General features: G+C 42.1%; 2 protein-coding genes across 25 annotated transcripts in view; both read left to right on the top strand.

Annotated features, from left to right (window-relative positions):
• The window catches only part of LOC122548150 (myc target protein 1 homolog), a 154563-nt gene that overhangs the window by 52704 nt on the left and 77860 nt on the right, over positions 1-23999 (top strand). The gene's annotated exons all lie outside the window — the stretch shown is intronic.
• The window catches only part of LOC148148901 (uncharacterized), a 95861-nt gene that overhangs the window by 45078 nt on the left and 26784 nt on the right, over positions 1-23999 (top strand). For 18 of the 24 annotated variants that reach the window (XM_087991092.1, XM_087991090.1, XM_087991087.1 and 15 more), the window contains one exon: positions 3819-4950. In XM_087991092.1, coding sequence (XP_087847218.1) covers positions 3819-3912 — 94 coding nt within the window. In that variant the 3' untranslated portion in view covers positions 3913-4950. Of the gene's footprint in view, positions 1-925; positions 1005-1060; positions 1158-3818; positions 4953-23999 lie in introns of those variants that run through there. The other 6 variants (XR_015758343.1, XM_087991072.1, XM_087991071.1 and 3 more) reach the window with 6 other exon arrangements.

The raw sequence follows: 23999 nt of genomic DNA, 5'->3' as shown, positions 1-23999 counted from the left end.
TGTTTCTGTACTGAGAACCAGACAGACTTTATCAATTTTTATTCATTCCCTCCCCCAGATCCTAATGAAGAGATTGTGATTTTCTCAGGGATAATTCTGAAACTGAGCCCTTCCTCAAAGCTCAACTCCATGATAATGTGAATCACATTGACCTTGTGATTGCTGATTTGCCACATTGAGACCCCTAATCGCTTATCATGAAATTAAATTGAAACATAAGTGTTTGCAACTTCACAATCTGACCATGTTCCAGGGATTTCAGAGATTATAAATCTAATTAATGTAAACAGGACTGTTGCTGCCATTGGTTCATGCGTGAATGTTTCCCACCTTCTTTCCAATAAAACAACTTACATCTCCCGATAATTTCTAATAGACATTTCACCCCACCTTGTTGTTGGACAGGGTTAGGAAAAGTTCCAAAGCCCCTTTCATTTTACCTTAGATTAAAATATAAGTAAAGGTAAAGTCACCATAGTCTTATTGGTGTACTTTCCCCTTAGAGAGAGAACTGATGGTGGTTTAACTTGAGGGTCACAATGCCTCAGGTGAGGAGAGAGTTTGAGAAGAAGCATTGTTCATAGTAACCTCAGCAGGTGTGGGAATTAAACCCACACTGTTGGAATCATTTTACATTGCAAACGACCTATCCAGCCAACCAAGCTAACCCACCCACAAAATCAAAAGCTATAACAATCTCATTAAACTTCATGTCTAACGTTTGGAAGAATAATATGGACACTCAAGTCCTGAAGTCTGAGCAATCCTCCTGCTGACAAATTTGTTCTCAAACCATGTGCATGAAACCTAAGCTTAAGTGTGCTTGTTCCAGTTTAAGCAATGCACTTGCTAATACTTTTCAGAAGTGGGCTTCTTAATAGAGTAGAACTTAGCATTGAATTATTTTTGTATATTTTTCTTCTAGATTTCCAACTGAATTGATTCAACACTTACTTTTAAGTTATGATTCAATGCCTTTCAAGAGTTAATGGTAACAAATCCAGGTAATAGAAAGAATTATTGTTCTAAGTATGGTGAACAACTCTTTCTAATTTTCCAGCAGCCAGGAAGATGCAAACTCAGATCATATCTTAGACAACCCCTCGCCTGTTGAAAATTATGTCAGTGATGCAATTTAGAGTCAGCTTCAAGATTAGGTAGGTATAGATTCTCCCACCGGGATACATGTGAAAGTCCTGGATAATTTTCAGTAAGTGCAATTGTAGTTAGTGAGTATTCATTTGCATTAAAACAAACTATCAGTTTCTCACAGGTTTGGTCAGTACAGTATGGCAAAGGAGTTTTTTCTGTTCTGTAACTTCCTGCAGGTACGATATGGTTTATCATCTGGCAGATTGCCTTAATAACTCATTTGTTCATGAATGCCCTGTCAAAAAGGAAATCTAGCATCCATTCCCAGTCTGACTTAAACATACTAGTGTGGTTAATAAGCCACTCAGTTGTATTGGAATAATGGTTCAAGAAGAAGGTGCACTAATATTTTCCAAAGACATCTAAAGACTCAAAATAAATGCTGACCTTGACAGTGACACCCACATCCTGAGAATCAATTAAAAAGAGAACAGTTCCATTCATTGAAATGGGTTTGCAATCTGTGTGATGATGCATCTGGAAATAAAATTCTGTTCACAATGCTCTGGAAATAACAATATTTTATCAAAGCTACTTTAGAGAGGCTTTTTGTAGATAAAAGGATAAATTCATCAACCTCATGCTCTGAGCTGCGAGCTATGCTAAAAGGGAATATGAGTCACAACCACAGATACAATAGGGTAGATGTATTACTGGATGTATTCTCTCTGAATGCCATGCTTGAAGGTGCTTAATGCAATGTACAGTTTCCTCTGGAATAGACTGTAGTTACTCCTGTCAGATATTTTGCAATAAAGTAATTGAGAAGTGATGAAGCATTTTTCTCAAATGGTCTATATCAGTGAGTAATGTTCAGGTTGGACTATGTTTGGGAAATATTATAGAATTAAAATTAAAGGTTTTATCATTGTGATATTTCCGACTAATATCCCCATACACATTTGCAGTCAATGCCTTACTTTCCTGAGATTTATTATGAGCAGTGCAGACTTAAAAGTGACCTGATTTTAGAGAGTAGGACTCCATCAATTTGACATTTTCATTTAATATTTCATGGGACGTGAGCATCCCAGGCAAGGCCAACAATTGTCACCCTTCTCTGGGTGCCTTGAGCTGAGTGACTTGGGAGGCCACTTCAGAGCCAACTGTATTGTTGTGAGTCAGGAGTCACATGTAGCCTGGACCATGCAAGGATGGTAGATTCCCTTCCCTAAAGGGTGTTACTGAAACAAAGCTTTTGTGACAGTTGATAATTTCATGGTCACCATTACTGTGATGAGTTTCCAATTCCAGAATATTTAGTTAATTGAATTAAATTTCCCCCAACTGTTGTGGTTGGGATTTGAATCCATATCTGCAGAGCATTAACATAGATATCAAGGTTACCAGTCCAGTGACATTACCATGCCACCATTTTCTATTCCTGCCTTGGCTAATTAAATCTATCAAAGTACCTCCTCTGGAGAGCCAATTGAATGACAATTTTTTTTTGAAGTGTAAAATTATTTGCTTTTCTTTCCCTTTATTTAACAAAGTATTTGTTGATTACTCAGTCTGTCATCTGTTCCGTTGCTGTTTCTAGATTAAAGGGGGGTCATTTTAATCTTTCTTCAAGGCAAGTGGAAGCAGTTAGATGTTCTGTACCATTTTTAAATGCTGCTAAATTTACAATTGATAAATAAAATGTGGAAAGAAATTGACCAGGATATAAAATGACTCGCCAACCAGATTGCATCAGTCCCCTGATGGATGGGCCAGATTAAAGATTTCCATCTTGCCTCTCCCAACCAAATGTAAACCAAATAGTTGCAAGTGAGCTTGGCCACACTTGCCTTAAAAAGCAGACTGTGAAATGAATACCTAGAAGATTTGTGGGTTCAATTCCTGCTCTAGAGACTGGAGCACGCAAACTCGGCAATGTTCTTGATGCAATATTAAGGGAGTACATATTAAAAGGGGTTGTCATATTAAAAGGGGTTCCCTGCTGTAGTGATTCTACTGAAATCAGCTAGGTAGACCTCTTGGAATATGTGTTCCCTGATTGGGGCTGTTATTCTGGTCCAAACAGGGAACCCGGCTGACAGATATAAACAGGAATGTCAGGGGCTCTGTTCACTGAGAGCTGGCATGAGAAAGCTAGTATATCAAGTACTATGTACATAGAGTCATAGAGATGTACAGCATGGAAACAGACCCTTCGGTCCAAACTGTCCACGCCGACCAGATATCCCAACCCAATCTAGGCCCACCTGCCAGCCTCCATATCCCTCCAAACCCTTCCTATTCATATACCCATCCAAATGCCTCTTAAATGTTGCAATTGTACCACATCCACCACATCCTCTGGCAGCTCATTCCATACACGTACCTACATGTCAATAAAGGGGGCTTTGTGAGAGGATATGACTTCTATAGAGTTGTTTTACCTGCCCTCTCTTAGGTAGAGGTAAATTACCCAGTGGAAGAACAGTAGAGAAGAGGGAGAATTCTTCCTTGTACCTTGGACCAAAATGTATCATTGTCAAGAATTTAAATCAAGTTGTAATTTATTTGAGTTAATAAGGCCAAAATTAACATAATGTTTCTCAAAGATTTCTTATTGAAATGGACAGTGAAGGGGGGGCTGCAATATCACTGAATGTATTGAGTCTCTGACTCGAGAAAGACATACACTGTCTAATAGCTGCTCTTTCTGTTTTAAATAGAATCTCTGAAGACCTCCGAATTATTGAGCTGAAAACTACATACAGCCTTTTTCCTTTATTAATCAGGAGAGAATGCATCAGACTCCAAAGCTAGTATGTTGTGTAGTGAAAGTCTTGGTGACCTATTTAGTTCCTTGTAAATGAGAGTCACTGTTCATTCACTATAAATAACATCTTTTTTGGTCAACCTTTGTCTAAAAGTTGTATATATCTATTAAATATATATTGACAATGTTACTCTTCTATACTGCCCTGAGGAGAAAGTGAGGACTGCAGATGCTGGAGATCAGAGGTGAAAATGTGTTGCTGGAAAAGTGCAGCAGGTCAGGCAGCATCCAAGGAGCAGGAGAATCGATGTTTTGGGCATGAGCCCTTCTTCAGGGCCTTAACCCCTAATAAATGCATTGAATGCAGATGTGAAAGACACACTGTATTAACTTATGTTGTAAGCGTACCCATTACACTCAAGGCTGTTAATGAGTTATCTCAATTGTTCTCACTTCTGGACTATAAACTTTGAATTATATCTCTGGTGTATTAAGTCGTATATAATTTGTTTCCCTTTGTCTTACTCTAGTTGCAAGGGAAGCCTTTATGTCAAAGGGACCCAATACAAAGGGATGAAATTTGTGTTATTTGCTTAAAACTTACCAGCTGGTGGATTGCATTCAGTTTTGAGGGAGCACCTCAGGAAGGAGACATTGGCCTTGCAGGGGCTGCAGTGCAGATTCACAGTTGTGGTAGTGTCCCTACTTCTTAGGTCTGGGTCAAGTCCCACCCATTCCAGAGATATGTCTGAACAAATGGATTGAAACTATTGAGTACGAACATAAAAGGAGTTAAACTCTGAGGAAAGGTTTGCGGCTTTTGGAATATTGATTGAAAAGTGCAATATCAAGTCAACATAAAGTGACAAATATTCACTGGTGCATAACATGTGTAAAAAGGCTCAACAGAATGATTCATAGGTAAAACTGTCAAAGTAAGGTTGCGACTACAGGTCACAAATTCATTACAGAACAGACAGAGGCCATTCAGACCATCACATCTGCACTGGCTCTCTTTACTGATTTAACTTAAAGTTAATCTACTTTTCCCTGTAGCTCTGCAAATTGTTTCTATCTATAAATAACATAGAAAAGTATAGTACAAAACAGGCCCTTTGGCCCACGATGTTGTGGCGAGGATTAATCCTAATTTAAAATAAAATAATCTAATGTAATCACCCCTCAATTCACTGCTATCCATGTGCATGTCCACCAGTTGTTTAAAGTTACTTAATGACTCTGCTTCCACCACCACCGCTGGCAATACATTTCGTGCGTTCACAGCTCTCTGCGTAAAGAACCTACTTCTATTGTCTCTGCTATACCTTCCTCCTAACACCTTAAAACTATAAGCCCTTGTGGCAGTCAATCCTGCCCTGGGGAAAAGTCTCAGGCTATCAACTCTATCTATGCCTCTCATTATCTTGTACACCTCGATCAGGTCACCTCTCTTGCTCCTTCTCTCCAGAGAGAAAAGTCCAAGTTTAGTCAACCTCTCTTCATAAGTTAGGCCCTCCAGTCACGGCAGCATCTCAGTAAACCTTCTTTGCACCTTCTCCAAAGCCTGTGTATCTTTTCTGTAAGAGGGCAACCAGAACTGGACACAATATTCCAAGTGTGGTCTCACCAGGGTTTTATCGATTTGCAGCAAAACCTTGCAGCTCTTAAATATGATCCCCCTGTTAATGAAAGCTAAAACACTATATGGTTTCTTAACAACCCTATCCAATTGGGTGGCAACTTTAACGGATCTATGTACTTGAATACCTCTGTTCCTCCACACTGTCAAGAATCCTGTCTTTAATTATATATTCAGCATTCAAGTTATTCCTTCCAAAATGCAGAACTTTGCACTTATCCATCTGCTATTTCTCAGCCCAACTCTGCATCCTGTCAATATTGTACTGCAGCCTACAAGACCCCTCAATACTATCAACGGCGCGTCCAACCCTTGTGTCATCGGCAAATTCTCTAACCCACCCCTCAACTTCCTCATCCAAGTCATTTATAAAAACTACAAAGAGCAGAGGCCCAGGAACAAATCCCTGCGGGTCACCACTCACCACCGACCTCCAGGCAGAATGCTTTCCATCTACAACCACTCTCTGCCTTTTGTCAGCCAACCAATTCTGAATCCAGATAGCCAAATCTCCCTGTATCCCATATGTCCTGACTTCATGAATGAGCTTACCATGGGGACCCTTAAGAAATGCCTTGCTGAAGTCCATAGACACCACATCCACTGCCTGAACTTTGTTAACCTGTCTCGTCCCCTCCTCAAAGAACTCAATAAGATTTGTGAGGCACGACCTGCCCCTCACAAAGCCATGCTGACTGCCTTTAAACAAAGATCTTCACCACCAGCTTAGCAACCTCCTTTCTCGCTTCCCGGATAAATCTGGTCTGGTCCTCAGCTCTTATCAATTTTAATGTTTGCCAAAATTTCTGGCACAACAACTTCCTCTATCTCGATCTGTTCAAGTCTGTTACCCTCATTCACAACAAGGCTGCATTCGGTCCAGAGTGGCATCAAGGGGCCCTAGCAAAACTGTAATCAATTGGTATCAGGGAGCAAACTCTCCAGTGGTTGGAGTCATACTTGACACATACGAAGATGGTTGTCGTAATTGGAAGACAGTCATCTAAGCTCCAGGACATCTCTGTAGGAGTTCCTTAGGGTAGTGTCCTACGCCTAACCATCTTCAGCTGCTTCATCATTATAAGGTCAAAAGTGGGGATGTTCGCTAATGATTGCACAATGTTCAGCACCAATGGCAACTCCTCAGATACTGAAGCAGTCTATGTTCAAATGCAACAAGATCTGGACAATACCTAGACTTAGGCTGAGAAGTGGCAAGTAACACTCATGTCACACAAAGGCGAGGTTGTGACTATTACCATGCTATGACAATCTAAACACTACCCCATGACATTCAATGGTATTATCATCACTGAATCTCCCATTTTCTCAATCCTGGGGCTTATCATTGAACAGAAACTCAACTAACCACATAAACACAGTGGCTACAAGAGCAGGTCAGAGGCTAGGAATACTGCGCCGAGTAACTCACCTCCCGGTTCCCCAAAGCCCGTCCACCATCTACAAGGCATAAGTCAGGAGTGTGATGGAACACTCCCCACCTGCCTGGATGGGTGCAGCTTTAACAACACGCAAGGCATTTGACACTATCCATAATCATCTACCCCCATCACATTCAGTTGCAGCAATGTGTACTATCTACAAGATGCACTGCAGAAATTCACCAAAGATTCTTAGACATCACCTTCCAAACCCATGACCAAGGACAAGAATAATGACCAAGGATATGGGAACACCACCAACTACAATTTTGCCTTTAAGCTACTCACCATCCTGACTTGGAAATATATCTCCATTCCTTCACTGTTTCTGGATCAAAATCCTAGAATTCCCTCCTGAAGGGCATTGTGGGTCAACCCACAGCAGGTGGACTGCAGAAGTTCAAGAAGGCAGCTAACCCCCACTTTCTCAAGGGCAACTAGGGATGAGCAATAAATGCTGGGCCCAGCCAGCGACACCCACATCCCATAAGTGAATTGAAAAAAAACACTGTTCCACATTGCTGAGTAGTCCAACATTTATTGTCCATCCCTTTGGAATTTTTTCAGCTGTGAGCTGCAGATTTTGCTTAGCAGCCATTATCTGCAACTGCTGATTTTCATTCTTCCCATTGTATTAGCCTCCAACCTTCATTTGTCATTTACCTGGCACCTCACAGGTTTGATCCTCTCCTTCTGCTGTCATCATTCTAGCTGTCACAAATTATTCAGACCTGATGGTGCCAATATTTTGTTTGGTATAGATTGACTCATCAAGATCAACTTCTCTCCATCTTTATAGGCTTCCCTTGCTTCTTCCTAGTCAAACACCTATACACAAATGCACTCTGTTTCTGAAGTTAGAGTACTCTTTTCCTCACACTGAACATCTTTCTTTTCTTTTATGTGGTGCCCTTGACAGTATGCACATCCTGTACTCTGGCTTTAATCTTTCTACTGGCCTTCTGAAAATACTTAATTGTTATTATTGCTTGGCCTGGTATATCATAACACAGTGCCTCTCCCTGATTTCTGTACCCAAAATGTCACTCTTTCTGGTGAACACTGAAACAAAATATTCTTTTGGAACCCTATCTCCATCCTCTGGCTTCATGCACAAATTAATATTGTGTTCCTTGATGGATCATTCTGTTTCTCTAGCTATATTTTTATCCTTAATGTACTTGTAAAATAACTTAGGATTTTCTGTTACTTTACCTTCTAATACTCTTTCCTGCATCCCTTTTCCTCTCCTAATTTCCTTTCTAAAATTCCCCTTGCTCTTCCATATTTCTTTCAGTCTTTCCCTGTTTTGAGCCCTTGGTATCTGCCAAAAGTCTCCTTTTGTCTATAGATCTTGAATATCCATGGATTACTGAATTTGTTGATCCCACCCTGTATTTTTATTGGAAGACTCTGGGGCTTTGCTCGCCCTATTTCAATCTTGAATGCTTTCTACTGCTCTGACATAAGCATCCGAAAACCATCTATTCCCACTCCACTCTGGCTACATCATAACTGATCTAATTAAAATTGGCCTTACCTAGTCTAGAACTTTGATCTCACGCACATCCTTGTCCATGAATCTATTGCATTAAAGGGAAAATAATCTATGTTCATAAGGAAATTTTGAAAGAGCATATAAGCATCAAAATGGATCATTTATCCTATTTTCCAAACAATATTCATTATGGACACTCAAACCCAGTGACATATTACAGCGAGTTTAATTCTTATAACGTCTGAATTAACTTATGTGGTTGAAAGCTCTTTCCTTTAAAACTTTCTGCATACTTATCAAATGTGATTCTCTGCAGCTCTCACTGAGAAACTATAATGCAAGTTAACCCATTGGCTTTTCTCAGTGAATATCAAGAGAAACTTAGGGTGTCCCCCAGTTCTGCTCCTTAGATTGCTAAAAAAATTATTTCCTCCCTGAAGATTTCAATGAACTCACTGCCCTTCTCTAGGTTTCAGTTGTTTTTGTTCTGAACTCAAATGGTGAATGTTTCACTTGTTTCTCTGTGTGTCACAGTAAACATCTGAGTGAAAATTTAAAAACAAAATTAACTCCCTAAATAGCTTGCTAGTCATTTGAATGAAATCACTTGTTTCTTGGAATTATGTTTGAACAGACTCTTAAAATATTACTTTCTTCCATCTTAAATAAAGCCCCTTCACAGGGCTAAAACTAAAGACCATTTAGAGAATACAAATTCTCAAATGATAATATTTTATCTAAGGGAGTCCCACTTTTGATGGTATCATTTTTCAATTGTCCAGAATTAAATATTTAATGAACTTATTAATTGTCCAGAATTAACTAATGCCAATCTCTTGTATGCCGATGCTGCTCCTTTTACAAGGTCATATTGTTCTTGACATTTTTTCAGTGATGTCATAAAAGCAGCAATTCCGAAAGGTTTAGAGTTGAAGGGTTTTATGGCCAATTTGATTATAGCTAACAGATACTGCCTCACACAAAAGGCATTCAAGTCTTTTAAAAAAAAAACTTGTACAATGAAAGTGGAGTGTCCAGTTCTCCCAGCTCTGCTTAACTCTGGTTTGGGTTGGTTTGAGCAAGCAGTTGGTTGTTGTGAAGTTGCTGGACCCAAAGAAGCAGGTCCATGCAGATCCTCCTCTCTCTGACATCTCTCCTGTAGGACCCCATGTTTGGTTTTACTTTTTGGGCTAAGGAGTGTTTATAGGGATTGTTGCAAGTATTTGGAACAGCATCATTAAGTTGGAATTATCTGTTGGGTTTTCAGATAGATTAAGTTATTTTGTATTCCATTCTTTTTTGTTCGTGTTTCATTCAATAATCTTGCTAACAAATTCTGTTTTGTTTAAAACTAAGTGGTTGGGCCAGCTGCATAACTCCTGGGATATCGACTTTACACCTGCTTAAAACAACTGGCAAAGTTATGGTCTGGGCTAATTCCTTCAAATGTTTTGAGGGTGTCTGACCTGGTCCATAACACCTTTCTTTGCCCCATATCCCTGCACTGTATTTCTATCCAAATAAACATCCAATGCCCTCTTGAATGCTTCAATTGCAACTATCTTCACCATATTTTCAGGTAGCGCATTGCATACTCGAAACATGTCTGAATTTTTTTTTCTCACATCACCCTTATTTCATTTGCAAATTGTTTAAAATCTGTGCCCTCTCACTCTTTATTTCTTTATGAGTGGGAACAGCTTCTCACTATCTGTTCTGCCCAACACACACATGATTTAAAAAGTCTCCAGCAAATATCCTCTCAGCGTTCTTCTCTCCGAGGAGAGCACTCCCAATTTCTTCAGTCTGGGGACCATGTGGAGTTATGGGGAAATGATGGCTTGTGGTATTATCACTGGACTGTGAATCCAGTGACCCAGATAATGTTCTAGGGACCTGGATTCGAATCCAACCACAGCATATGGTGGAATTCGAATTCAATAACTATCTGGAATTAAGAATGTAAGGACTACTATAAGTCCATTGCTGATTCTCAGAAAAAAACCTTCTGGTCACTAATGCCCTTTAGGAAAGGAAACTGTCATCCTTACCTGGTCTGGCCTACATGTGATTCTAGACCCGATGCAATGTGGTTGACTCTCAACTGCCCTCTAGGCAATTAGGGATGGGCAATAAATGCTGCCTAGTCAGGGATGCCCTCATGTTGTTACAGAATAAAGGAAAAAAATCTACCCACACAACTGAAGTTTCTCATTTCTGGAAGGATTCCTGTAAGTTACTTCTGTACTCTTGCTAATGAATTCATATCTTTCCTCTGATGTGTTGCCTACAACTGTACACAATGATCCTTTGGGTGGCAGTGGGCTCAGTGGTCAGCACAGCGCCAGGGATCCATGTTTGATTCCACCTTAAGACGAATGTCTATGTGGAGTTTACACATTCTCCCTGTGTCTGTGTGGGTTTCCTCCAGGTAGAACGGTTTTCTGCCTCAGTCCAAAGATGTGCAGGTTGATTGAATTGGCCATGATAAATTGCCTACAGCATCCAGAGATGTGCAAGCTAGATGGACTAGCCATGGTAAATGCAGGCTGACAGGGATAGGGTAGGTCTGTGTGGGATGATCTTCAGAGGATTGGTGTGGACCTGATGGGCTGAATGGCCTGCTTCTACACTGTATGGATTCTATGAGCATCTGAGGTCTAACAAATTGTCTTGTACAAGTTCTATGTCATCTCCTCACTCTTGCACTCTATGCCCCTATTGATAAAGCTGACAACACAGCATGCTTTCAAAATTAGCCTCTCCACCTGTCCTGCCACTTTCAATGATCTGTGCACATATACACCTCTGCCACTCCTGAACCCTTTTACAATTATGTTCTCTATTCTTTATTGTCTTTCAATGTTCTTCTGACCAAAGTGCATCACCTCACATGTTTCTGCACTGAACATCATTTGTCACCTATCCATCCTGACTTACCACTTTGACAGGAGAAAGTGAGGACTGCAGATGCTGGAAATCAGAGCTCAAAATGTGTTTCTGGAAAAGCGCAGCAGGTCAGGCAGCATCCAAGGAACAGGAGAATCGACGTTTCGGGCATGATCCCTTCTTCAGGAATGAGGAGAGTGTGCCAAGCAGGCAAAGATAAAAGGTAGGGAGGAGGTACTTGGGGGACGGGCATTGGAAATGCGATAGATGGAAGGAGATTAAGATGAGGGTGATCGGCCGGAGTGGGGGTGGGGGCGGAGAGGTCAGGAAAAAGATTGCAGGTGAGGAAGGTGGTGCTGAGTTTGAGGGTTTGGACTGAGACAAGGTGGGGGGAGGGGAAATGAGGAAACTGGAGAAATCTGAGTTCATCCCTTGTGGTTGGAGGGTTCCTTGGCAGAAGATGAGGCACTCTTCCTCCAGTCGTCGTGTTGCTTTGGTCTGGTGATGGAGGAGTCTAAGGACCTGCATGTCCTTGGTGGAGTGGGAGGGGGAGTTGAAGCGTTGAGCCAGGGGGTGATTGGGTTGGTTGGTCCGGGTGTCCCAGAGGTGTTCTCTGAAACGTTCCGCAAGTCTCCCCAATATAGAGGCGGCCACATCGGGTGCAGCGGATGCAGTAAATGGTGTGTGTGGAGGTGCAGGTGAATTTGTGGTGGATATGGAAGGATCCCTTGGGGCCTTGGAGGGAAGTAAGGGGGGAGGTGTGGTCACATGTTTTGCATTTCTGCGGTTGCAGGGGAAGGTGCCGGGAGTGGAGATTGGGTTGGTGGGGGGTGTGGACCTGACGAGGGAGTCACGGAGGGAGTGGTCTTTTCGGAACGCTGATAGGGGAGGGGAGGGAAATATATCCCTGGTGGTGGGGTCCGTTTGGAGGTGGCGGAAATGACGACGGATGATATGATGAGTTGATATCAGTGAGCCTGACGTTACCATTTTGACAAGTCGTTTTGGAGTTCCACACTGCCATATCTTACAGTTACGATTCTTCCACGTTTGGTGTAATTTGCAAACTTTGAAATTTCCCTCTGCTCACCACAATCCAAACTGTTAATATGCATCAGAAACGGTAAGGGTCCCAATACCAACTCCTGAGGAACTCCTCTCCAAACCTTCCTCCTGTCTAAAATATATCCATTGATTGACCCAGTAATTCAAAGTTGCAGTCAGCTATACTAATTCTTCCTTGATGGTCGTCTTTTACAAATCAGAACATGCGTACAATTTCACCTGAATACGTTTGACATTCTATTCCATGCAATGTGTTTTAATAGTTACTCATTCGAAAGTGAACACACATATACTGATCACCAAACTAAGGAAACCCACAAGAGATTAATTAAATGCTCTAAACCTTGTATTGGATTGACTTTAGAATGAGGGCATTATTTATCATACTAAGCAGGCACTAACCACATTGAATTACCATCCAACTTATGATTAACATCCAATATAAAGAAATGTGAAAAGGTTGGTGTTGGTGAGGAGAAAATAACAGTTGTACCATGGAAGTGTCAAACAATGCCCACTTTCAATGAAAGAGCATCTAACCACGTTCTATTGTTATGAAAGAACAGTTCTGAAGAAAGATCACTGGACCCAACATGTTAACTGTGCTTTGTCTCCACAGTTGCTCGCCATGACGTAGAGGTGTCAGTGCTGGACTGTGGTGGACAAAGTTAGAAGTCACCGGGTTATAGTCCAACAGGTTTATCTGAAATCATAAGCTTTCAGAGTGCTGTTCTTTTGTCAGATGAAGTGTTCAAATAAATCTAGGACTATAACCTCCAGTCGTGTAACTTCTGACTTTGTCACAGATGCTGCCAGACCTGCTGAGTGTCTCTAGCAATTTCTATTTATGTTTCTATTGTTATGATCCTAGCTGATGGTCAGACCCCAGAATGAAATCTTGCTTGGTAGATCATATGCTTATTTTTCTTTTGTTCAATTAGTTATTTTAGTTATCTGTCACTGAAATGTATTCACGTGAGGCTGCAGATTCTTTTCAACAAAGGAATAAAAGTTTATTAAACAAAAGAAGAAATGTTAAGAAGCTTCCTAAATACAAAAGTTGGTTTGCAAAATCTTAAAGACACAGTGAAATTCAAACTATTTCCTGATAATATCCATTGCATGGATTTGAGGCCAGAGAAATTACAATCTTATCTCAACTCTACGATGTTCTACTTAACTGGGTCCTTTCAGTTTATTTACTATAGACTTTGGAAACTACTCAAATCTGTTATCTTAAATTTTCTCAGGTCTAATCACTTGCAAATTGCTAACTACACTTTCCTAGTTTGGAAAGTTCACAAAATAAATCCTTCTGCTGAGGTAACTGGTTTCCTGAACTGCCCCGAATTTCTCGGAGAGAAAATAAGTTTGTTTCTACACTCAACACTAATGAATCCTGAACTGATATGATTTTTAAAAATAAGTGTTTAAGGCCGCCAGCATTCTTAAAGATTCATCCCACCCTCACAATGTTTGTCTACAACCTCTATCATCAGGGAGAAGGTACAGAAGCCTGAACACTTGCACCAGCCAGTTTCGTAACAGTTTCTACCGCATTGTTGTTAGAATATTGAATGGACTCACAAACTCTGAACATTCGCCTGTACCTGTGTTTTTGTTTTAGCTGCTGTTTATCTGTTATTTACTTATCTATGCTACTTAACTCTGTGATCTTCCTATATTGCTCGCAAGACACTGCCTCGGTTCACGTGATAATAAATTCAATTCAATGAATCGCAATAGAATATTTCCACTACAGTACCATTGTCGAATTAAAGAGAGACAATTAGCGGTGGGTTTAACCTGACAGTCACTGCAGCTCAGGCAAGGGCAAGGTTGAACCTTCATGGTGACCTTAGCAAGTACAGGAATTGGACACATGCTGTTGATGTCACTCAACATAAAGCAGGCACCCAGCTAACTAAGCTCACCAACCCCAATTTTAGTGCATGAGACACCTTCTCCCATGTCCTTAAACCAGCCCCCACACACCAGGCCTTGTTATCACATGATCTGCTCTTACACACTACCCATTGTTAGCCACTAATAGTCCCCATCAGTATACATTTGTTTTCCTAGGCCAACCATTATCCATGTGTCTGTCCAACTGTTCTTCTCTCTCTTTGGCTCTACCTCCATCTATCATTTACAACATACCACCTGCCCGTCGCCCCCACCCAAACCTTTTGCATTAAAAAGAAACAACTTGTGCCTAGTTACCATTAGTTCTGAAGAAGTGTCACTGGACGCTTTGTGGGCAATATGGTGGCTCAGTGCTGAGTATTACTGCCTCACAGTGCTCGGGGCCCAGGTTTGATTCCAGCATCAGGTGACTATGCGGAGTTTGCACATTCTCCTCGTGTCTGTGTCGGTTTCTTTTGAGTGCTCTGGCTTTGTCCTTCGTCCAAATGTCCAAATATTTGCAGGTTAGGTCAAGTGACCATGCTAAATTGTCCATGGTGTCCAGGGATGTGTAGACTATGTGATTAGCCATTAGAAATACAGATTGACAGGGGTTAGGTGAGATGCTCTTTGGAGGGTCAATATGGGCTGAATGGCCTGCTACCATAGTGTAGGGATTCGATGAAATGTTAACTCTGATTTCTCTCCACAGATGCTGCCAGACCTGCTGAGATTTACCAGCAATTTTTGTTTTGTTTTGGAGGTACTAAGATGGATAAGGAAAGTGAAGGCTTGTAGCTCAGGTTGAGGTTTAGGGTGTAGGTTGAACCTACAGCTCAGCGAGCAAACCTACACCCTATGGATAAGGAAAGATTGGATCAAAGAGATAGATTTTAAGGATCGTTTTAAATCAGGAAAGAGAGGTAGAAATGTTTATGAAGCACATCCCAGAGCTTAGGAGTTAAAACCATAGCTGCCAAAGGGGAAGTCTTCAAAATTGGGGATAAGCAAGAGACCAGAACTGGAGATACATGAATATCTTGGAGCATTGAGTAGTTTGGATGGTCCTGAGGCCATAGAGGGATTTTGCAACAGAGAGGATAAATTTCAAATTGGTCAAGGAGCCAAGCTCAGTCAGCAAGGTACGGATAGATCAATGGGATATGGTGCAAGCTAATTTAAGGGCAGAAGAGTTGTCAATGAGTTGAGGTTTATGAACTTTAGATGATTTCTGGCCAGCCTAATGTCTATCAGATTCATCAATTTAGAGGTAACACAGACATGGTTCTGTGCATACCACCTTCGGAGGGCAACCAAGAATGGGCAAAAGAAACACCAGCAATCACACCCCAAAATGTATTTTAAAACCAGAACTAGAGATAAGCTTTTCCTCAACACTTGGTGTTCTAAGGAGCTGGTTTCCTGCTCATTGATGTTAACAATCAGTACCATTGTAAAGACCAATGGGTCAAGAATTGGGCAATGATGGAGGAATGGTCTCAGGGAGATTACCGATGAAGGGCTTTTACCCGAAATGTCAATTCTCCTGCTCCTCAGATGCTGCCTGACCTGCTGTGTTTTTCCAGCACCACTCTAATCTTGATTCTAAACTCCAGCATCTGCAGTGCCCACTTCCGCCTCAGGGAGATTACCATCAAGGCATGATGTCACATACACCCCTCACCAGTTTCATCAAGAACTTTTATATTAGCTGTAGGGAAACTTACTCTCCTCCCGCCAATGAACCTGTTAGGCAAAGCGAAGCTTCAAAAGAATAATATCTATATCCTTTGCAATTCAAAGGGGACAATTAAGACTTGTCACCTGATATAATTGGAATGATCATTTACTGTACAATTTCTCCCCAGACAAAACATGTTTCCAATTATCGGACTTTCAGAAAGGGCAGATAATAATGATGGAAATTAAATGACCATTAGCTTTACATCTGTAGTCAAAAGATTATTAGAACGACGGTAACGAACAGGAGAATCAAGAATTCCTGTCAATTGGAAAGTTAATGAGTCTGAACTAATGAAACTTCACTTAAGATATTAAATATGTATATCTGTAACAACCCGACTGGGTGAAAGGACTTGACAAGAATCAAAAGAGGAAATTCCTGCGAGTGGACTTGGAAACTATAATTTGGAGGCTGGGCTCAGCGACTTAACACGACACGGTGTTCAATTATTGTCAGATGTTTCTATTCTGACAGCTCAATTCTCTTGTGGTATTGGCCCCAGGTTAGCAACTGTACAAAACAGTTATTATGGAGCTCGATCATAAGTCATGGATGGCAGAGTGACAGAGGGTGATGAGTGGATGATAAAAAAAAAAATCTCCTTTGTGGGAGATATTAGAACCTATGGATATAGGTTTAGATATAAGGGACCTCCTATTTACAATGGAGATGAGGAAGAATTATTTATCTTGGAGGGTCTTGAACCTTAGGAACAGTGTGTTGGAGATTCAGATTTTAAGGCAAAAATAGATGGATTCTTTACGAACATGCAAGCAACTGATGAGATACTGGACTGGAAGGTTGTGATCCAATCAGATCAGCCAAGATCTTCTCGAACAACAGAGTAGGCTCAAATTGCAGTTAGAGAAAGTGAGGACTGAAAACGCTGGAGGTCAGATATGAGAGTGCATTGTTGGAAAAGCACAGCAGGTCAGGCAGCTTTGGAGGAGCAGGAGAGTCCATATTTCGGGCATAAACCCTTATCAGGTTCCTGATCACAGGCTTATACCCAAAACGTTGATCCTCCTGCTCCTCGGATGTTGCCTGACTTGCTGTGCTTTTCCAGCAACACACTCTCGACACAAAGGGCTGAATGTCATTACAAATGTTCCTTTTTCTTATGGCTATATGAAAGCCTACGTTAAAACAGAGAGAATTCCAGCTTTACTAAGTGATATAAGTGATGATTGGTTAACATAATCAAACAAAATAAACTAGGTTACATTGAAGAATGATGATCATGATTTCAAGTCCCACTGCAGGGGCATTTCTATTTATTGACTTAATTTTCTTTTCTTTCAAATAACTTACACATGACCAACCCCGCCTTCCCTTAATGAAAAAGCGAAGTGAAGATTCAAGGCATACAATACATCCCACCAAGCTTGAAACTAGGAGGAGCAGTGTTCATATCAGCTGTGGCTTTCTGTGCAGCCCTCCTGCTCTCAGAGGAAGGAAGAGTGGGTCCAAGTCCTGCTCCAGAGTCTAGCACACAGTATCTAGATCTCAATACTAGACTGGTGTCATGCCACACTGTTGGACATTCAGCTGCCCAAATCAACCTTCAAATTAATCACCTACCTGCCCTTTCAAGTGAATATAAAAGATCTCAGCACATTTTGGACAACAGGAGGAGAAAAGGTATTTTGTCAAAGTTTTACAACCTGTTGTCGTCGGGATTATTTGCAGGATTACCAATTCAAGGGGAAACCTACATTTAGACTGCATGAGAGGAGAGTGATGGTTGGTTAGTAATTGTTTGCCCTCTCAAAAAATATTAAAATCTTCAACAAAATGTGGGTTTTTTTCGGCAATACTCAAGTTCAATCCGACCTAATGGCTGTCAGGGAAAGAGAGTTCTCCCCAGTGTCATAGCTTTGGATGTCGGATCCTCTGTCAATATTATTATAACAGACCATCTGGTGGTTTTAAAATCTTCTCTGACATTTAAATAATGATCACATTCTTGAAGTACCCATGTGGATTGTACCATCTCGAGGTCACAAAACTGCTTGAGAGATCATTTTCAGTTCGGACACTAAGGGGAAAAGTCTCCCTTTCTTGCTATGGGATCTTTCTCTTCCACTTGAGAGGGCAGGCAAACTTACTGGCACCCAAAAAAACAGCACCTCCGTTAGTGCAGCACCCTCTCAGTACTGCACTAGGAAAGCTGGCTGAGATATTGTAGAGTCTCTTGATTGGGGGCTAGATTTGCAGGAAAGAATGTCTTCAGCTGAATCAAGACAAGCAGTTGAATGACACCTTTACTAACACCTTCCACCCCGACCTCAAATTTACCTGAACCATCTCAGACTCCTCCCTCCCCTTCCTAGACCTCTCCATTTCTATCTCGGACGACCGACTCAACACGGATATTTACTATAAACTGACTGACTCCCACAGCTACCTAGATTACACCTCCTCCCACCCTGCCCTCTGTAAAAACGCCATCCCATATTCCCAATTCCTTCGCCTTCGCCGCATCTGCTCCCAGGAGGACCAATTCCAATACCAAACAACCCAGATAACCTCCTTCTTCAAATACCGCAATTTCCCCTCAGACTTGGTTGACGATGCTCTCCACTGCATCTCCTCCACTTCCCACTCCTCTGCCCTTGAACCCTACCCCTCCAATCACAATAATGACAGAACCCCACTGGTCCTCACCTACCACCCCACCAACCACCAGATACATCGCATCATCCTTCGTCATTTCCGCCACCTCCAAACAGACCCCACCACCAGGGATATATTTCCCTCCCCACCCCTATCAGCGTTCCGGAAAGACCACTCCCTCTGCGACTCGCTCGTCAGATCCACATCCCCCACCAACCCAACCTCCACTCCCGCCACCTTCCCCTGCAACCGCAAGAAATGCAAAACTTGCACCCACACCTCCCCCCTCACTTCCCTCCAAGGCCCCAAGGGATCCTTCCATATCCATCAGAAATTCACCTGCACCTCCATACACATCATTTACTGCATCCGCTGCACCCGATGTGGCCTCCTATACATTGGGGAAACAGGCCACCTACTTGCGGAGACGTTTCAGAGAACACCTTTGGGATATCCTCACTAACCAACCCAACCGCCCAGTGGCTGAACACTTTAACTCCCCCTCCCACTTCACCAAGGACATGCAGGTCTTTGGCCTCCTCCATCGCCAGATCATGGCAACACGACATCTGGAGGAAGAGCACCTCATCTTTCACTGAGGAACCCACCAGCCACAAGGGATGAATGCAGATTTCTCCAGCTTTCTCATTTCCCCTCCCCCCCCCACCTTTTCTCAGTCCCAACCCTCAGACTCAGCACCGCCTTCTTGACCTGCAATCTTTTTCCCGACCTCTCCGTCCCCACCCCCTCTCCGGCCTATAACCCTCACCTTAACCTCCTTCCACCTTCGTATTCCCAACGCCCCTCCTCCAAGTCCCTCCTCCCTACCTTTTACCTTAGCCTGCTTGGCCTCCCCATTCCTGAAGAAGCGTTTATGCCCGAAGTGTCAATTCTCCTGTTCCTTTGATGCTGCCTGACCTGCTGCGCTTTTCCAGCAACACACTTTTAAGCTCTGATCTCCAGCATCTGCAGTCCTCACTTTCTCCTCCCTGAATGGATAGATGCCAGCCAAGAGTTATCTGTTTGGCATGTACACCACCTGCCATCACATTGATCATACAGAGCATCAGATGGATAAAAACAATGAATTACAGCATGAAAAACAAAATATGTTAACAATTCTCTAACACAGTGACAGAATGTACCTTTCAATAATCAAATAATGGCAGAATGTGATTTTCAACTGGCATAAAGAGTTCAATAATTTAATCTAACAGAACAGTGTGTTTTTTGGAGTGGAGATGAAATAATTAATATTTTGCAATATTCCATCCTGCCAGGTGCACACATTATTCTGTTGCCCTTCGGACAGCCTGTCCTCTCATTCAGCTCTGATCACAACCATCAAACCTTCATAGTGTGAGCTTTCAGATTATGAATCATTTTATCAACCTCTGCCTTTGACTTAATTTCTCCAGTAACTTCCTGGAAATTCTAGTTCAATATCTTCTCCAATTTTCTTTATTTTCTTGTCTTGCTGAAGAGTATTTTTTGAAAGTCTTTTTTTGTTCTTTCAGTCTGTTTCATCCACTCAAATGTATTCTTTATTCCTGCAATAGCTCTTCCTCTGTCTGGTCTTTTCTCCCCTGCTCTCCTGACAGGGCTGATTAAACTATCTTGCGTTGCAGTTCTATAGCTAAGTTTAGATCAGAGTGGTGCTGAAAAAGCACAACAGGACAGGCAGCGTCCGAGGAGCAGGAAAATCGACGTTTCGGACAGAAGCCCTTCATCAGGAATGTCGGCTGGAAGTCTCCAGTGTGGAGTAGCTTTTCTAGCACCACTCTGATCTAAACTCTGGTTTCCAGCATCTGCAGTCCTCACTTTTGCCTAGTTCTACAGCTAACACAATTGTTCTAGTACCTCATTCAAAGTGTGACAATAGTTGGGGAGGGGGGAAGATTACCAGTGGCACGGTGGCTCAGTGGTTAGCACTGCTGTCTCACAGCACCTGGCTCCCAAGTTTGATTCCAGCCTTGGGTGACTGTCTGTGTGGAGTTGGCACATTCTCCCTGTCTCTGCATGGGTTTCCTCTGGTTTCCTTCTACAGTCACAAAAATGTGCAGGTTAGGGTGAATTGGCTGTGCTAAATTGCCCATAGTGTGAGGTGCATTAAACAGAGGGAAATGGGTCTGGTGGGCTACTCTTCAGAGGGTCAGTGTGGACTTGCTGGGTTGAAGGGCCTGTTTCCACACTGGAGGGAATCTAATTTATCACATGTAAACATTTTCCTACCGGAGCATTGCTTTTGATTCTGGGACCACACTGCAGCAAGGATAGTCCTGCAGTGGGGTGAATGCAAATTCATCAGAAAAGTACTGAGGACATTGAGGGTTAATTTGTGAGGACAGGCACACAGGGCAGAATTGTATTACCTTGACTGCAGAAGATGAAAGGGTAACTTTATTGAAGTGTTTAATCTATTTAAAGAAAATAGGTGGGTTTCAAGATAAACTGTTTTCTTTCATGGTGGAAAGGGAATGCAATGATAAAATTAAATCGAGATCATTCAGAGGTGGTCACTGAAAGCTCTCCTTCCTTCACAAATGAAAAGAAATGCAAATCTGGAATTCACTTCCTCAGAAAGCTGTGTCTGATTGTCAATTGAAAATTCCAAAACAAAGAATGACAAAATTTTGTTCGGCTGAGGTCACACGGGACAATGGATCAAGGCAAGTCGATACAGTTCGAATACAGATCAATCGAGTTCTGACTGAATGGGACAACAGGCTGGAGGGAAAGAATGACCTCCCTCTGTTTTGATGTTCCTATCTCTCAAGTGCAGAAGCAATTTACTAGAACTGGTTTCAGGAGAGAGAAACTTCAGCTATGAAAATAGGTTGAAAACATTGGGAGTGTTTTCTCCGGACAGAACAGGGCTGAAAGAAGATCTGATGGAGACAGCTGGACAGAATAGAAAGGCTGCAACTGTTTCTGCTTGATAAAGAAACAAGAGTAAGAGGAAAGGAGTGTCAATCGAATTGAAACGTTAACTCTGAATTCCCCCCACAGATGCTGTCAGACCTGCTGAGCTTTTCCAGCAATTTCTGATTTACAGTATCTGCAGTACTTCCCAGTTTTTATTTCAGAATGACAGGGCAAAGATTTAAAGTAGTGTTCAAACCAAGCATGGGGGACGTCAGATTAAAAAAAACATTTTCACGCAGTGGTTGTTCAGGTTTGGATTTCACTGCCTGGAAATGTGGTAGAGATAGGTTCAATTCAGGAAGACCTGGACTGGTTTCCTGAATAGAAGTGATGTGCAGGGATACGGAGAAAAGGCAGGAGATTAGCCCCAGATAATAGAGCTGGTATAGACACGATGGACTGAATGGTCTTCTCCTGCACTGAAATAATTCTGTCAAACTGAAAATGTGTTGCTGGAACAGCGCAGCAAGTCAGGCAGCATCCAGGGAACAGGAGAATCGACGTTTCGGGCATTCTGTTCCCTGGATGTTGCCTGACCTGCTGCACTGTTCCAGCAACACATCAAAGTAAAACTAAAGCTCGAATACAACAGGGTCTGTGGAATTCCAACCAGCTGTCTCTGGGAAGAGCACATTGCTGCTACTTTGATCGCTACTGCATTGGTGAGTTCAAGATAAGTGATGTGCAAATGAAGCAAGGATAATGTGAGAGAGAAACCATTTTCTCAGAGCACGTAGTGAGGGTATGGAATGGACTGTCTGGAAATGTGATGGAGGATGTTTTAACTGAGGTATTCAAGAGGGCATTGCATAGTTATTTGGACTGAGATAGTGTGCAGGGATGTGTGGAAAATTCAAGAGACTCATATGAGATAATAAAGATGTTGCAGATGTAATAATTCAGTGCATCTGTGATATTGCTCCTTCCTTCAGTATTGATGGGTCAATATTATGAGATTCCATTCCCCCTTCCCCCATCTCTCACCTCTTCCTCTTGCCTCCTCCAACTACAACAAACACTGAGGGTACCCTTTAATTCATGACTGCAGCAGTTCAAGACCATGATTCAAGAGGAGGTGATGATCCAGTGGTATTACCCCTAGACTATCAATCCAGAGACCCTGGTAATGATCAGTGAACACAAGTTTGAATTCTGCCAAGGCAGATGTTGGAATTTGAATTCAATAAGTAGGGGGAATTCAGAGTTTAATGTGGTTTAATAAGGAATTGGAATTGGAATCCCTTGTGAAATGGAAGAGGGCGGCCTATGTAAAGATGAGGCGTGAAGATTCAATTGGGGCGATTGAGAGTTATAAGGTAGCCAGGAAGGACCTGAAGAGAGAGATAAGAGCAGCAAGGAGGGGACATGAAAGGTCCTTAGTTGGTAGGATTAGGGAAAACCCTAAGGCTTTCTATAGGTATGTCAGGAATAAAAGAATGACTAGGGTAGGAATAGGTCCAGTCAAGGATAGTAGTGGGAAGTTGCGTGTGGAGGCTGAAGAGATTGGGGAGACACTGAATGAATACTTTTCATCAGTATTCAATCAGGAACAGGACATTGTTGTCAATGTGAATACTGAGTCACAATTAAGTAGAATGGATAGCTTTGAGGTATGTAGAGAAGAGGTGTTGGAAATTCTGGAAAGGGTGAAAATAGATAAGTCCCCTGGGCCTGATGGCATTTATCCTAGGATTCTCTGGGAAGCAAGGAAGGAGATTGCAGAGCCATTGGCCTTGATTTTTATCTCCTCGTTGTCTACAGGAGTAGTGCCAGAAGATTGGAGGCTAGCAAATGTGGTTCCCTTGTTCAAGAAGGGGAGTAGGGATAACCCTAGTAACTATAGGCCGGTGAGTCTCACTTCTGTTGTGGGCAAAATCTTAGAGAGAATTGTAAGGGATAGGATTTATGAACATCTGGATAGGAATAATGTGATCAAGGCTAGTCAGCATGGTTTTGTGAAAGGCAGGTTATGCCTCACAAACCTTATTGAATTCTTTGAGAAGGTGACTAAGGAGGTGGACGAGAGGAAAGCGGTAGATGTGTTGTACATGGATTTTAGTAAGGCGTTTGATAAGGTTCCCCATGGTAGACTACTGCAAAAAATACGGAGGTATGGCATTGAGGGTGAGTTGGAGGTTTGGATTAGGAGTTGGCTGGCTGGAAGAAGACAGAGGGTAGTAGTTGATGGCAAAGGTTCATCTTGGAGTGCCGGCAATAGCGGTGTTCCGCAAGAATCTGTTTTGGGACCATTGCTGTTTGTCATTTTTATAAATGACCTGGAGGAGGGGTTAGAAGGTTGGGTGAGCAAGTTTGCGGATGATACGAAAGTCGGAGGAGTTGTAGACAGTGAGGAAGGATGTGGCAGGTTACAGCGGGATATAGATAAGCTGCAGAACTAGGCAGAAAGGTGG

Source organism: Chiloscyllium plagiosum, unplaced genomic scaffold, assembly GCF_037043375.1.
Source record: "Chiloscyllium plagiosum isolate Xiang-an unplaced genomic scaffold, Cpla_swu_hap1 HiC_scaffold_10, whole genome shotgun sequence".
Taxonomy (NCBI): domain Eukaryota; kingdom Metazoa; phylum Chordata; class Chondrichthyes; order Orectolobiformes; family Hemiscylliidae; genus Chiloscyllium; species Chiloscyllium plagiosum.
The sequence above is the reverse complement of the archived record's forward strand: the minus strand, read 5'-3'. Positions and strand labels throughout refer to the sequence as shown.